This window comes from Schistocerca americana, chromosome 4, assembly GCF_021461395.2.
Source record: "Schistocerca americana isolate TAMUIC-IGC-003095 chromosome 4, iqSchAmer2.1, whole genome shotgun sequence".
NCBI classification, from domain to species: Eukaryota; Metazoa; Arthropoda; class Insecta; order Orthoptera; family Acrididae; genus Schistocerca; species Schistocerca americana.
In genome coordinates this window covers 487,724,013-487,740,923 of record NC_060122.1, presented here as the reverse complement: position 1 = coordinate 487,740,923, position 16,911 = coordinate 487,724,013, and the positions used below count along the sequence as shown (strand labels likewise).

The 16,911-nt window shown below is 45.6% G+C and overlaps 1 protein-coding gene across 1 annotated transcript in view; it reads right to left on the bottom strand.

Moving 5' to 3' along the window:
• LOC124613891 overlaps positions 1-16,644 on the bottom strand; it is a 40,891-nt gene extending 24,247 nt beyond the window's left edge. Inside the window, exons 1-2 of the mRNA XM_047142629.1 lie at positions 16,261-16,644; positions 4,402-4,629 (exon numbers count right to left, since the gene is read on the bottom strand). Coding sequence (XP_046998585.1) covers positions 4,402-4,629; positions 16,261-16,600 — 568 coding nt within the window. The 5' untranslated portion in view covers positions 16,601-16,644. The remainder of the gene's footprint in view (positions 1-4,401; positions 4,630-16,260) is intronic.
• Positions 16,645-16,911: the final 267 nt, after the last annotated feature.

Below are 16,911 nucleotides of genomic sequence, written 5' to 3'. Positions count from 1 at the left end.
TTAACTTATCAAATTTAATTTTTGTATCTTTTCAAGTTTTGTGTGTAGGTATTTTATTTATTGCTCCATATACTGCTTGAAACATGTGCAGCTTTTCACCTTTACTATCAGTCTAATAATAACTCGTGTCATAGCCCAGACACACCTCAGAAAGAAGGCATTATCTGAGTGGGACGGAAATCGGAAGATGTGATATACATGGACAGACAAACAAATGATTACAATTTCAGAAAAACTGGATGATTTATTCAAGAGAAAGAGGTTCACAAATTGAGCAAATCAAGAGCACGTTGGTCCATCCCTGGCCCTCATGTAAACAGTTATTCGGCTTGGCATTGATTACTTGAATTGTTGTATGTCTTCCTGAGGGATATCGTGCCAAATTCTGTCCAGTTAGCGCGTTAGATCTTCAAAACCCGGCCGAGCTGGTTGGAGGGCCCTGCCCATAATGATCCATACATTCTCAATCGGGGAGCATCTGGCGACCTTGCCGGCCAAGGCTAGGTTTGGCAAGCACGAAGGCAACTCGTAGAAACTCTCACGTATGCGGGCGGGCATTATCTTGCTGAAATATAAGCCCAGGATGACCTGCCATGAAGGGCAACCAAACGGATCGTAGAATGTGTAATATCGTTGCTGCTATGTCCTGTCCTTTTTTAGGATTGTTAGTTTCTCCTTAGATGCACACTGGAGATGCCTATCTGATTTTAGTTTGTTTTTAGATATTCTATTTTTGTCTTAACAGCTTGGATGACAGTGGATCAGCGATATTGTTTTACATAGTTACCATTATAACTAAGTGATGTGTCGAAATTCGGTTGTTTTTTATTTTTGTATGGAATTTGTTTTAGTTTTATTTGAGATTTTTATTTTACATTTTTATTTTTCCGTAATAATTTTGTTACTATCTATGATTTACGTTGGTATTGTGTCTCTGTTTTATACTCTTTATGTTGTTATCGCTGTTATTATGTATATGTGTTATTTAGCATCTGATTTATTACTTTACGCGTTTTCTTGTTTTATAATGTGAAAAGAGTTTTCTATGTACGTTTTGTGCTTTAGGTCTGTTTGTTCATTCACTAAATTTGTAGGGTTGCTGTATGCATGTGAATGTAAAGGCCTATTTGGAAAGTAAGGTCCGATCGGTCGCAAAATGGAAACCACTGTGAAAATCAAAAATGTGTATGCCCCTTCGATTTTGATATTTATCGTAGCGTTGTACCAACATTCCCATACCCTCGTCATAGAAGGCATCCACCTGTGCTTTCCATCAATCCTCTAAGCTGATCTAAAGCTCGTTGTCTGAGCCAAAATGTTGTCTTCATAGCCATCGGTTCTTGTAAGTAGAGATGAAGCTCAGGGAGAGGCAATTATGGGCTCTATTGTGGGTGATCAAACACTCCCATCGACAACGCTGCAAGAGCATCTTCACTGCCGCTTGAGAGAGCGCCTGAGAATTGTCATGCAGAAGAAAACGTATGACAGCTATGTTATGTGGGCTGCATGACATCATGCGCAATCTCACACCAGGCCCTTATACTTGGTGGGAGACACTATTGTTCTAAGCATCTCTACATGCTCACTGTTCGCTCAGATCTGAAAAGAGCGACGTGACGCGATCGAAGGGCGTACTAGAGACACTGCCCAACACATTTGTGCAAAGCTTCATCGGATTTTCACTGTTGTTTCCGTTTCGCACTCCATCGGATTACTTTCAAAAATGGCTCTGAGCACTATGGGACTTAACTGCTGTGGTCATCAGTCCCCTAGAACTTAGAACTACTTAAACCTAACTAACCTAAGGACATCACACACATCCATGCCCGAGGCAGGATTCGAACCTGCGACCATAGCGGTCACGCGGTTCCAGACTGTAGCGCCTAGAACCGCACGGCCACTCCGGCCGGCGGATTACTTTCCGACTACCCCTTGTATCTCTATTTCCTCAAGGACGTTCATGAATGCTATCTTCTGCGTAATATGGAGGATTTGTAGAGCTTCGTTTATAGGTTTTAACTCGTGTTTTTCTGTTTCTGGATGTTGAAAAAAATGTGGATGAGTTACATTCACTTTCTCTGGTGTGCTGTTTATATCTAATTTTTAAGTTCCTACCCGTTTCCCCTATGTAGAATTTGTGGCATGTGTTACATGAAATTTTGTAAATGCGAGGGTTGTTGTGTTGGAAACTTTCCAGGTGCTTCTGTGGATTTTGTGTTTGAGGCTGTGTATGTTTTGATATCCAAAGGCGATGTCGGTTTTGTTGAGTAAGTTGTTAATTTTGTATGAGATGTTTCCTAGCAAAGTTGTGGTCACGAAGCACTAGTTAATCATCAACGATTTATAAAAAATAGAAACCATTTACAGAGCAGTGTCGCTGGCTGATATTCGTCACAATCATGTCATTGAAAGACATAGTTTGCACTGTGGGCCCCAAAGGATGTGTGTGAATTTCTAAGGAACGAAACTGCTCAGGTCATCGGCCCCTAGACTTACGCACTACTTAAACAATCTCAACCTAACTTATGCTAAGAACAACACACACACTCATTCCCGAGGGGAGGACTCGAACCTCCGGCGGGAGGGGCTGCGCAATCCGTGACGTGTCGCCTCTAGCCGCGCGGCCAATCCGCGCGGTGCCCCAAAGAACAGAAGTCATTCAGCAACACTGGAATGTTTAGCTTTGGACTTTATTGCTAGTCATATACGCAAATCTTATCAGAAACTGGAATTCTGACTTGCAGTCTCTTGTATTACACTATTGGCCATTAAAATAGCTACACCAAGAAGAAATGCAGATGATAAACGGCTATTCATTGGACTAATATATTATACTATAACTGACATGTGATTACAATTTCACGTAATTTGGGTGCATAGATCCTGATAAATCAGTACCCGGAACAACCACCTCTGGCCGTAATAACGGCCTTGACACGCCTGGGCATTGAGTCAAACAGAGCTTGGATGGAGTGTGCAGGTACAGCTACCCATGCAGCTTCAACAGGATACCACAGTTCATCAAGAGTAGTGACTGGCGAATTGTGACGAGCCAGCTGCTCGGCCACCATTGACCAGACCTTTTCAGTTGGTGAGAGATTTGGAGAATGTGCTGGCCAGGGCAGCAGTCGAACATTTTATTTGTCCAGAAAGGCCAGTATACGACCTGTAACATGCGGTCGTGCATTATCCAGTTGGAATGTAGGGTTTCGCAGGGATCGAATGAAGGGCAGAGCCACGGGTCGTAACACATCTGAAATGTATCGTCCACTGTTCAAAGTGCCGTCAGTGCGAACAAGAGGTGGCCGAGACGTGTAACCAATGGGACGCCATACCATCACGCCGGGTGATACGCCAGAATGGTGATGACGAATACACGCTTCCAATGTGCATCCACCGCGATGTCGCCAAACACGGATGCGACCATCATGATGCTGTAAACAGAACCTGGATTCATCCGAAAAAATGACGTTTTGCCATTCGTGCACGCAGGTTCGTCGATGAGTACACCATCGCAGGCGCTCTTGTCTGTGATGCAGCGTCAAGGGTAACTGCAGCCATGGTCTCCGAGCTGATAGTCCCTGCTGCTGCAAACGTCGTCGAACTGTTCGTGCAGATGGTTGTCGTCTTGCAAACGTCTCCATCTGTTGACTCAGGGATCGAGACGTGGCTGCACGATCCATTACAGCCATGCGGATAAGATGGGTGTCATGTCGACTGCTAGTGATACGAGGCCGTTGGGATCCGGCACTGCGTTCCGTATTACCCTCCTGAACCCACCGATTCGATATTCTGCTAACAGTCATTGGATCTCGACCGACGCGAGCAGCAATGTCGCAATACGATAAACCGCAATCGCGATAGGCTACAATCCGACCTTTATCAAAGTCGAAAACGTGATGGTACGCATTTCTCCTCCTTACACGAGGCATCACAAAAATGTTTCACCAGGCAACCCCGGTCAACTGCTGTTTGTGCATGAGAAATCGGTTGGAAACTTTCCTCGTGTTAGGACGTTGTAGGTGTCGCCACCGGCGCCAACCTTGTGTGAATGCTCTGAAAAGCTAATCATTTGCATATCACAGCATCTTCTTCCTGTCGGTTAAATTTCACGTCTGTAGCACGTCATCTTCGCGGTGTAGCAATTTTAATGTGCAGTAGTGTATTTTTTCCCCCCACGGAAGCTTATTTGCGGTGGTCAATAAAACTGGGCGACAAAGTGAAGTGTCTGTACAAAGTGATGAGGGTAGCACTGAGTAGTGCTGTGAGTTAAAGGCTAGTGGATAAATACATTCATAAACGCAGGTCAATAAACAGTGTGAGTCAAACTTGAAGCCTTATGAGTACCCCTGGGTGTGTGAACACAGAGAGACAGGTTGATTGCTAGTATAGGAGACTCACCGTGCGGCCTGGCGGCGAAGTGGTGGTAGTCGTGGTGCTCGTAGGCGACCTTGGTGGGCGCGCAGCGCGCCAGCAGGCGGCACTTGTGCGTGGCCGCGTGGTAGTTGGCGGCGTCGCACGAGTGCGGCCGCAGCCGGCACAGCTGCAGGCAGCGCTCCGCGGAGTCGGCGCGAAGGCTCGTGCCCGGGCCGGCCACGCGCGCGTGAGCCACCAGCCGCGGGGTCGCCACTGCCAACACACACAGCCGTCTCGTCACACACCACACGATAGCACTCTCAAACGTCTAGGAAAAACTGGGCAAGTGCGAGAAGGACTCGCGCACTGGGCGGTTCCGTACAAACTATGTTTATTTATTTATTTATTGTTCCGTGGAACCAAATTAAAGAGAAGTCTCCATGGTCATGGAACGAGTCAATACATGAAATTATAACACGATATTAGAAACAGATAAAATGAAATATAAAAAAACTTATTCAGGTGACAAGTCGTAAGTTTAAATGAAGAAAATCAACAATGTAACACTGGAATTTGCTTAATTTTTCAGCTCTTCCAGGAGCTCCTCGACAGAATAGAAGGAGTGAGCCATGAGGAAACTCTTCAGTTTAGGCTTAAAAGAGTTTGGGCTACTGCTAAGATTTTTGAGTTCTTGTGGTAGCTTATTGAAAATGGATGCAGCAGAATACTGCACTCCTTTCTGCACAAGAGTCAAGGAAGTGCATTCTACATGCAGATTTGATTTCTGTCTAGTATTAACTGAGTGAAAGCTGCTAACTCTTGGGAATAGGCTAATATTGCTAACAACAAACGACGGTTATTCGGAAAGTAAGGAACGATCGGTCGCGAAATGGAAACCACAGTGAAAATCCGATGAAGTTCTGCACAAGTGTATTGGGCAGTGTCTCTGGTATGCCCGTCGATCGCATTATGTCGTTCTTTTTAGTTCTGAGCACACAGGGAGCGCATAAAGACACAACAATAGTGTCTCCGCCAAGTACGAGGGCCTGGTGAGAAATTTCACCTGAAGGTATGCAGCCAACATTACATAACTGTCAAGCAGTTTCTTCTTCAAAACAATTCTCAGCCGCTTTCTGCAGGGGCAATGAAGATGCTCCTGCATCGTTTTCAATTGGAAATGTTTGATTATCCACAATACAGCCCATAATTTTCTCCCTCTGAGTTTCATCTCTGCTGACATGAACCGCTGGCTATGAAGACAACATTTTGGCACAGACAACGAGCTGTAGACCAGCTTACAGATTTGGTGGAAAGCACTGGCTGCTGCCTTCTATAGCGTGGGCATTGGTACGTTGGTACAACACTACGACAAACGTCTAATTCGGATCGGTGACTATGGAGATAAGTAGCTGGAAGTTGTAGCTAACCGTTGCAAATAAAACAGTTTTGATTTTCACTGTGGTTTCCATTTCGAGACCTACCGTTCATTACTTTCCGAATAGCCCTCGTACGTGTCCACAGGGTGATTTTCTCCACCGTTTAAAAACTCTAGGGACTGATGGATGAGAGAATACGGAACAAAAAAGGTTTAAAGAACTTGTGTCCGAAAATGTACGGTTTCCATGCTAGAGACCATTTATTCAACCACACGTCGTTACAGAGACTGCGGTATAATATGCGCTGTACCATGCAGTCACATTTACACTATGCATGGTATCCTCCTAGAGTGTGGCACTGTTCCTCATACGTCATGCCCTAGCGTCCTCTCCTGCCGTAGTAATTGGTAATGTTGTGTCCGATTCACTTCTCTTGCTGATTCACCTTGTAGCGGATGTTATACAGCGTTGTACGCAGTGGTTCCGTATTCGAATCGAGAGCTTGCCGATATAGTGTTTACTTACGGAATGGCAAATGGCAGCGGGCAGCGGGCAGCAAGGTTGTATCAGGAGACCTATCCCCGCCGACAATAACCACAGCATTCAATGTTTCCAACAGTGTTTCACCCTGAGCATATTCTGCCAGCAGAGTTATTCAGCCGGCAGACCACAAGTCGAGTGACTGAGGTAACACAGGATATACGAGACGTACGGAAGGTAAAGGAAGAACCACTCGTGCTACGCCCCTAAGAAGACGCGCAAATGATAAGCACCGAGTAGCTGGCCCATATGCTGCTTCAATGTAGTGCCTATAGGGCGCTTTACTGTGAATTACAGCGCGACTTCTACCTTTAATATCGAAATGTCCTCTTGTGGGACTCTGCTCTGTCCCGAATTTCCGTATTCGGGGTCGGGTACATCTGAGAGACTGTTGTGCAAGGTATAATTGCACTGGTGAAATAACGCGAATGATATCAATCGGAAATAATTCCTTCTTTATTACGAAAGAAACAGCTAAATGAAACTTGACGTTAATTGAACTTTCCAAATGGGAATTAATTGAAGAATCAGAACGGAAAATAATCAATATCGGAATTCATTCTGATGATTTCGTACTTACAGAAGGGAAAAAGAAAACGATAAAGAATGTTGTGGACCAGAATGTCCATTATGACAACAAAAGCTTATAAAATTGGATATCTCTGTCGAGAGTAAATATGGGCTGTTCTGAAGAAACAAGAACTGCCAGTAATGACTAAGAAATACGTGTTAGATCATCCATTTTGTGTCGACAATTTGTTAGGAGCGTGTTAGCTTGTGTGCGTAGGAGTGTGTGAGCGACGAATAATTAATGGAGAAAATTGTTATGTGGGAAGAGGCTACCTTTCTAAAGGAAAGTGTACTGGCTTCATACTTGTCTGGAACAAACGGTGAACCTGAATAAAATTATGGACGGTCTGTAGAAATGTGAGAACCAAGACGGGGGGCAAAGTGGAACTTCTTCTTCATTGGCAGGCATTAATCTCCTATCGGAATGTGGACAGATCCCTTGGGCATAATATTTATAAGCTCTCCCGATTAATTTCGCTTAAGGCTTAAATGCAAACATTATCCAACGTTGAGACGTGGCGTTCTTTTTCGAAGTGCACTTAAATCGCGTTAATGACAGTGCAACGTCCCATTTAAGAACAATATAATTAGCTGTGTATATAGAAGCGTAGCGGAGGTGTTACATTACGTAGAGTTCCTTGTAGGACTGGAATGGGGATGTACGAAGAGAAACAGGTGATCTGAGCTGTATTGAAGATAAAATAAAGTTTCGGGTGTAACAAAAAGAAAAAAATGGTTCAAATGGCTCTGAGCACTATGCGACTTAATTTCTGAGGTCATCAGTCGCCTAGAACTTAGTAGTAATTAAACCTAACTAACCTAAGGACATCACACACATCCATGCCCGAGGCAGGATTCGAACCTGCGACCGTAGCGGTCGCCCGGTTCCAGACTGTAGCGCCTAGAACCGCACGGCCACTCCGGCTGGCCGGGCGTAACAGGTGGGGAAAGTTGAATGGCCTTCAGAAAAGAGCAAAAATCTCGAAACTTCCTGTGATCAGCTCAGGGGTTGCTGAGTAGACGCTTAAGTCAGTCTACCTGAACCAATAGTCGAACATTTACCTTCCATCAAAAACATCAAGTGGACTTGTGTTCTTCCTGATCTCCGACATACGCGAGGCAAGGCCGTATGGAGACTGGTACAGGAATCATTTAGATCTTTCTAGAGACAGATTGGTGTTTTAGAGATACATCTGTCGGTTATTCTTTCCTTTCTTAATAGCGCCATTCTTCCCTGCCATAACGTACTAACAAAATTCAGAAATTAACACTAATGGAAAGCCGGCCGGAGTGGCCGTGCGCTACTAGGCGCTACAGTCTGGAACCGAGCGACCGCTACGGTCGCAGGTTCGAATCCTGCCTCGGGCATGGATGCGTGTGCTCTCCTTAGGTTAGTTAGGTTTAATTAGTTCTAAGTTCTAGGCGACTGATGACCTCAGAAGTTAAGTCGCATAGTGCTCAGAGCCATTTGAACCACTAATGGAAACTCGCAATAAAGAGGTAAAAGAAGAAAACTGGTACAGTTGTTTCCCCCTACATTACAACTGTTAACGGACCGAAGAGAAAGGTCGATGCTATGGATGCTGAAAATCGTTCATAACATACCCGGCAGTGTGTTTTATGAGTAGACTACTGCTTATCAGCATATGTTATCTTTGGCGGAAAAGGACTTCCACTGAATAAGTTCATAGTAGGCTTGATTTGTTTTAATTTGACCAAAAATCCATTAGACAGTTATTTGATTGTCCGTCTTGATCTCTTTAATTCTTCAAAAAGACCGGTTTCGGTTCAGCAACAACAATCCTCAGAGCTGATTGTGTCGGTTACGTGAGTAATTTGTCCAAATCATCACCAAAATCTACATCATAAGGATAAACAAGAACTGTTTTACAACCAGTGGGAAAATTATGTCAATTTTTACAGACTATCCATCTCTACAGTGTTAAAGCTGTATTCTGAACGAAATAAATGCAGAAATGCAAGCATAAGGCGGGGTTATAAAATTTGTGTCCCTATTTGGAACTGATGTAGGGAAGTAAGAGTAAAAACAAGAGAGGAAGATTAAGATGGAAGTGTTATCGATGACAACATCAAGTTGAGAAGGTAATCAGCCTTGTCCATTTCAAAGGAATCTACCGGCATTTACCTTAGGCGTTTTCGGGAGACCACAGAAAATCCAGCCGGATGGCCAGACCGGGTTTTGAATCGCCGTCTTCCAGAATACGAGTTCAATCTCTTACCACTGTTCTCATAGCTCGATAGGAAGAATCAGTCTTACGTCCTTCCGTTGTGTGATCATTAGAGGCTGGATGTTGATGTAGACTGTGTCGTAGTTATTATATACAGAACCTGTAACCACCAATTTTGCTCTTGTACGCGGGCTGACCGACAGAGACTGAGACTGAGACTTGCGTGATAGTTTTCTCTCTGTCCCATGAATATTTAAAAAGGGCGGGTTTTGTGTATAATGACCATAGGCGGCAGCACTCTCGTATGGGTGAGTTGGTAGTAATGCTCTGCTCTTTGCATTACGCATACCAAACAATGGAAATGACGTGAGAGGACCAGTGCGGCGCAATAAAATTGTGTTCGTTTAAACCATACAGCCACTGGAACTTACAAGAAGCTGCAGCAACCTGACGGTGAAGATGCACTATCTGAGGCATCAGTGTTTAGGTGGTCCAGGGACTTCAAAGACGGCCTACTTGTATGTGTTAAGCAGGGTGGGCCTGGTTTTTTACTTATGCTGTGACTGAAATCAACATCAACACACCTGGTGTACGTAACCTCACCGAAGTGTTGAGAATTTCATATGGCAGCGTCTTTACTATTATGCATGATCATCACCTTATGACTCATGTTAGTGCCCGGTTGGGTGCCACGTCTGTTGACTCGACAAAAGGCTTTGCGAATGTAGATAAGCCGTGAGGTACTGCGTCTCTTTGTCGATGAGGGGATGTGTTTCTGGATTCGATTATCACCGGTGATGAGTCATGGCTGCATCATTATCATCCTGAAGGAAAACGAGCCAGCACAGTGTGGAAATCGCCAGGTTCTCCAACATAAAAAAGGCGAAAGTTTTTCCATCTGCAGGGAAAGTGATGGTGATCACATTTTTTGACTGTCATGCAATGATTTGCCAGCATGCAGATAGTTTCTCACTACTGATGCAGCAGATTGCACCTCAGTATTGGCTAAACTGAGGAAACAAGTTGCAGGGAAACGACCAAAACTTTTCCCGAATGGGTGGCTACTTCATCATGACAATGCGTGGCATCACGTTCTATATCAAGTCATTCTGTTTCTGGTTGAGTTGAACATACCTGTGTTCCCTATGCGACTTATAGCTCCAGTCTTGCACCTTGCGAATTTTTCTTATGCCCATCACTAAAAGCAAAGCTTTGGGACCTTTGATCTGAGAACTCCGAAGCAGTGCTCGAGAAAAATGAGGACCTGACAAAGAATGGCTTGCATCATGTGTCCGAAGATTGGCAGGAACCCTATAAAAAGTGCAGTCACGTGGGAGGTGAGTACTCTAAAAAAATCGAGAACATTGAAACTGAGTAATGAACATCTGCGGGAAAAAAATCAGTCACATTCTTTTTTGATCAGCCCTCGTATTCGAGTAGTTAAACACATAGAAAATCTGTTTATTTTTGCTGTTATGTCTGTGACGCTGTACTTTAAGTGGCGTCCACTATAGACAGATCGGAACAAAGAGGAGGAACGCACGCTTTGCAAACAGCAGATGAGGCCGGGAGGGTGCTATATATAGCCCAAGGGCGGTGCAGCAGGCGGCGGCCGCTATATGCGGCTGGAGCCTCCGTTTCCTCAAGTCTTCCACGGTTAGGCGGGGACGGCCGGTATTCTAGGACAACAAAGGAACTGGCACTCGCGTGATTCACGCGGTATAAACGCACGGGCGAGGAGCAGACCGTAAGCTAGGCGTCTCACTGCGGCGATAACGTCAGACGCAGATGTCAAATACACGCAGCTTTTAAAGTATACAGTAGCTTCCATCTACGCTGTGAAACAGAATTGAAGGATCACGTTTTCGAAACTTTGCAGTTCCCACACATAGGGACGCTTAAGTCTGAAATTTGACACAAAGGTGTGCACACGTTCCTCTGTAATGATACAAAAGCACAACGCTCCGCGACGGCACCTCGGGATCGCCGGCGCTTCAAACAGCAGCTGAGTAGACCATGTGACGTAAGGCGGGTTATTGATGTCACATTGGCACCAAATTTCGCCGCAATTCTGTCCAGTGCCACTGTGGACTTGTCACACGATGGGAAAGTCGTCACATCCCCTGTCACTCATTTCTCCTTCCCCCCTCCCTCCCCTTTTTTTGGCACCTCTGCGATGGAGGTCGGAACCGATAAGCCCAGTGTTGAAGTCAACGCGGCTCTCTCATTGGTGGCCGAGAAAAACATTCCAGACACACTGCTGCTCAGAATCGGCACGAAAAGGCCTCAGGGTGTGGTATAAAGGAGGTCAATTAAACCTTCCCTTTACCTGGAGCTTTGTTCCCTCACATTTCGCGGCCGAAAACTACAGTTCGCAGTGCGATGGGTAACAGGAAGACGTTCTTGACAACTTCGTGGAGGTATGTACCGTCTATGCAACTAACTGAAGACAGTTTGTTTGGTTGCCACACGCGTTACGCTTCTTTTATTTGGGAAGCAACGTCAGTGGCCTGTAATACATGTTTCCTTTTATAGATACAATAAACGTATTATGTGGTAGATATAATATGCTGCTGTATTACATTTTGTTGTGTCTTTCTCTTGTTTTTAGGTTAAAATCAACTTTTGTGGCACAAAGGTCGTAATGTGCTCTTATTGTTCGGTGTTACTATTTCCAGCTCTGTTATGTGTGTCCTCCTGGACATGTATTCGTTAGTTTCTACTCTCCAGCTGGCCGATTTCTGGCGTTCTTTCACTCAGATTTGTCACAACGCATATATCACTTGTACTTTCCATTTTTGTGGTCAACATATGTGTGTTTTCGGTGTGCAGTGTTGCCAACTGTTGTGTGTTTGTCTGTGTTTTGTTTGTGTTGTGTTTTGGTTTGATATTTTTCTTTTGTTGTGTCTTTGTGTATTTCCTGTGTGTAATTGTGTAATTCTTTCCTGAGAGGGTGAATTTTTTTATATTAGCGTGTGTGTGTATTTTTCTATATGTGTATGTATGGCCGGCCTGAGTGGCCGAGCGGTTCTAGGCGCTTCAGTTTGGAACCGCGTGGCCGCTACGATCGCAGGTTCGAATCCTGCCTCGGGCATGGACGTGTGTGATGTCCTTAGGTAGTTAGGTTTAAGTAGTTCTGAGTTCTAGGGGATTGATGACCTCAGAAGTTGAGTCCCATAGTGCTCAGAGCCATTTGAACCATTTGTGTGTGTATGCGTGTGTGTTTATGTGTGCGCGTGTGTGAGGGGAGGAGAGAGAGAGAGAGAGAGAGAGAGAGAGAGAGAAAGGTAGAAGGATATTCCTTATTTATTTATCCTGGTTGCATTTCGGTTTGTTATTGTTTTGGTGGCTAGCATGATCAGAGAGTTAGTGCTTTAATGTCCCGTCGACAGCAAGGTCATTAGAGACGGAGCAATCTCGGATTAGGGGAGGAGGGGGAAGGAAAGCGGCCAAGCCCTTTCAAAAGAACCATCCTGGCATTTATCTGAAGCGATTTAGAGAAATCACGGGAAACCTAAATGTGAACGGCCGGACGCGTGTTTGAACCATCGTCCTCCCGAATGCACTTTGGCGCTGCATCCGCATTAAACGTGATCTGACCCATTTGGAGCACCCTTAGCATAAGCACCCTTGGCTACTTCGGATCACCTTCAAATTTCGTCGAATGGTTTTTAACGGTCCCTCATGGTTACAGCCAGTACATTAGAGCAAACTTTTCGTCATGCTGCGCACCAAACGATCGTGTTCGATGGGGATGCAGCCCAACAGTGTCCTTAGAGAAGGTCTAAAAAGCCCGGGGATGTTACCAGTGTCCAAGGTTGTGCAGAACGTCTTCATGTTACTCATCGCTCTGCGAACTGTCGTTTTCGACGGCGAAATGTGTGGGTATCAGCGGCCAAGGGAAAGGGATGGTTTCATTGACGCCCATTATGCCACCCCCTGCGGCGGTTTTGAGCCGGTTCTCAGCTACAGTGTGTCTGGAATGTTTTCCCTGGCAACACATAAGAAAATGGAGTGATTTCAACGTTGGGGTGTATAGGTTCTGACTTCCATTGCAGAGGCCTTACAAGAGGGGGTGAAATGAGGGTAAGACGACCTTCCTATCGTTTGGAAGAATTGTGGTGAAGTTTGGTGCCAAAGTGACATCATTAACCCACCTTACGCGTCGCAAGTACTCCTGAGCTACAGCCTTTTTTCTGCGCGTGTGTCGACATCTTGGTGTACGAAGCGTTGTCGAGGCCGAGGGTGACGTTGCAGGGCCCCACGGATTTGCACCATTACGGAGGAAAGCTGTGCACACCTTAGAGCCAATTTTCAAACTAAAGCGTCACACTGGGTGAGAATTATGGGGTCTCGAAAAAACGCTCCTGTAATTCTGCTGCGCAATGCAGTATTGGACGAAGTGTTAGAGAAGCATACTAAGTATTTACTGGGTAGATAGACCATAAAATAGCACTATTTGGGAGAAAAGACGAAAAGAAAAGGCCACGGAAATTTTTATGAGTACGAGGCACTTCATAGGTATTTGCTTTAGATTCACACCTTTTATTGGTCATTTACAATAATAACTCAACCGTTCAAGATTTCTAATGCTTCTATATGCGGACGCCCGAACAAGTATGGCAGTGGAAGGGAAGAGATTTTCTTTTTTCTTCCCTCCAGCTTCCGACTGTGGCAAATTAATGTAAATGTTTCAGCAAAGATCTCCCCTCGATTACACGAGAACTGAACGCAAAGATTTTCATCCCCGTCCAGGGCGACGGTGTACTGTAATACAGCGATCGGGTACAAATTTCCAGACAGTGTTAACTGGGCACTGGAAGAAGTAGAGGCAGGTACAGACGAAGAGTCGAATGCAGAGCACGTTGCATGTAATATGTGTGCATGGTTGGAGGATATGAGCACAGAATCGGAAGACGTGAGACAGCCACTCAAACGAGCCGAAATACAGATGAATAACAAACGAGAAAGGTCCGCTGAGAACAGTAGGAGCCGGTCAACATCATTCATTGAATCTATTTATTCGTTCAAATGACGATTGTTACCGTTAGTGATTGAAACGTGCTGGTTGAGCTTCTTTCGCTCTTATCAAGAGAGGAATGTATCGCTCCCGTAGGGGTCGCGATGACAATATTAGGTTAGTTTCAGCGCACACAGAGGCGGTTAAGCACTCATTCTTCCCGAGCTCCATGCGTAAATGGAACGGGAAGATGCTCTAATAACTGGCGCAACAGAAGATGTCCTGCGCCACACACTTCACAGTGATTTGTATAGTATAATTGTAGTTGTATAAGGTCTGTAGAAAAAGAACGTGCTATGGAAGAAGTATGTGGGAAACCCTTGCTAAAAACTGGCAGAAACTGGTGGGTCATCTCATTAGACCAAGGAACAGTTATCTCAGCTCAAGGAGAAGCAGAAGCACTAGAAGGCAACGACTGTAGGGTAAGACAAAGCTTAGATATTTTTCAAGGGTTTTCAGAGAATGTTGGTTGTAGTGCATAGCATCTAAGCAGGAGAAAGGCTGCTAACTAAAAAAAAATAATAAAAAATGGATGAGTGAATTGAGTTTACCATATAATAGTGTGAGATCAGATTTAACTCCCACGTCTTAGCTCTAGGTTCTTGACTGCATCTATGATTTGCTAATCATTGTGCAGCCGGCAGAGTCGCAAACGATACTTTTTATTGTGTCAAAGACAACCAATAATCTGTGTGAAAATTACATCACCATGCAAGAATCTTTTGGAATGAATGAAGAAGTAGCCAGTTATGAGATGTTGCGATGCAGAGAAACAGTTGGTGGTGTTGACGTGCACTGTTGCAAGTGCCTCTACACATATACACGCATCTGCATTGATTCAAACAGTCTGCCGACAGTTCCCCGGCGGATTGCAGGCCAGGTTGCTCCCGTCCGGCTTCAACAGCTGGGTGTTGGACGTCCACAACAGACAAGTATCCGTCTGCCGAATTCCGAGACACGTTTAGTGAATCGCATGTGGAGAACTGAGAAGTTGACGTATCTGTCGCGGAGAGATATCTGGAAAATTTCTCGTGTCAGAAGGACAAGCATTTCTGCTAAATTTGTCAAATAACACCACTCAACAAGCAACGGTGAAAGATTGTTGATTAAATTCGTATAACCGCGTGTACTGATCAAAGTGGCGTAGGTTTAAAGACACTGCACTCTTGTAGGCGTTTTCAGCAATTTCCCAAAATTACTTCAGGCGAAGATAATGTTTATCGTTTTCATGACATTTAGGTGATTAAAGACAGAACTCTAAAAGTCAGATACGCTACGACAAGAGAAGAGATTAGCCACGATCTTACAGAAGGACCCATTCTAACATTCAGCTAAAGTGACAAAGAGAAACCACGGAGAAACTAAATCCTCCAGAGTAGACTCCGTAAAGCCTCGCAAAGTCACGCTATAATTTTCATAGTTACAAAATAATACGCTCTGAGTTCAGTATAACATCTATATTACTAAACCTGTGAACTGAGTTATGCTGCCAGTTGCAGGATGCCACTCTAACGGCAACAAAAATTTGGTTTTCAGTATTTTATACAGTTATTGGTAAAAGTTAAACATAAAAAAATGGTTTAAATGGCTCTGAGCACTAGGGGACTTAACTGCTGTAGTCATTTAAGATACTGTCATAATCTACTCATTAAGAACTATCATCTTACGATAAAGGTTTAACACACTAAGTCAATTATTACATCGCAGCGCGTCAGCAATCATTGGTTGATATATTAAAAAACTACAAACCCGCCTCGATTGCGAATCGCAATCGAGGCGGGTTTGTACTCTTTTTAATCAATTATTACAGCTAGAAACTGTGTATATGTTTTGAGACAGCGCAATTCAAAAATGGTTCAAATGGCTCTGAGCACTATGGGACTTAACTGCTGAGGTCAGCAGTCCCCTAGAACTTAGAACTACTTAAACCTAACTAACCTAAGGACATCACAAACATCCATGCCAGAGGCAGGATTCGAACCTGCGACCGTAGCGGTCGCGCGGTTCCAGACTGAAGCGCCCAGAACCGCTCGGCCACCAACGGCTGGCCGCGACGTTTCGACGAGTTTACTTGCCTGAAGATGACGGGTAGGAAACTCGTCGAAACGTCGAGACAACGCTACTCGGCTAACAGAAAACCCGAGAAAATTTCATCAAGAGAGAGACTGCATCCCCGTTTAAACCTTACAGCGCTATTGCTGCAGCTCACCTCTAGGGTAGATGGGCTCTCCGTCGTCGAGGTCGGCCATGAGCTGCTCCCGGCGCTCGGCGAGGCTCCACGCCTTGTCGGCGGACGGCTTACGCAGCTGCGGCGGCGCCGCCGCGTCCCCGTCCTCCACGGCCAGGTCCGACGGCGCCGGCGACGGCTGCGAGGCGGCGTCTTCCGGCACGACGACGTACTCGATCAGCGAGGCGTCGCCGGCGCGCAGCGTCGACGAGAGGACGACGTCCAGCGGCGCCTCCGGTCCCGGCTCTGAGTCTGTCTGGGCGGGCGCCAGAGGCGCGCCCACCAGCAGAACCAGCAGCAGATGCACGTAGCAGGCGGCCATGCTATCAGCAGTAGCAACAGCGGCAGCAGTGAGCGACTAGCCGGGCGCCGGGCCGCGCGCTGCCTATATAGCGCCAGACGCCTCCCACCGCTTCGCTCTCTCCCAGCTGCCACCGCTGCCGCTGCGGCGGTCACGTCTCCGGCGCGTGCCTGCGCCGCTTCCTCCCTTCCCGCCAACCGCCCGTATGCAGCTGCGCTCCGACACTCCCCTCTCCCCATCTCTCTCTGTCTGTCTGTCTCCGCTCCTCTCTCTCTGTTCCCGGCCTTCCCCTGCGAGCGAGGACGAGCCCCAGTGAAGGAACTCAGCTGTTG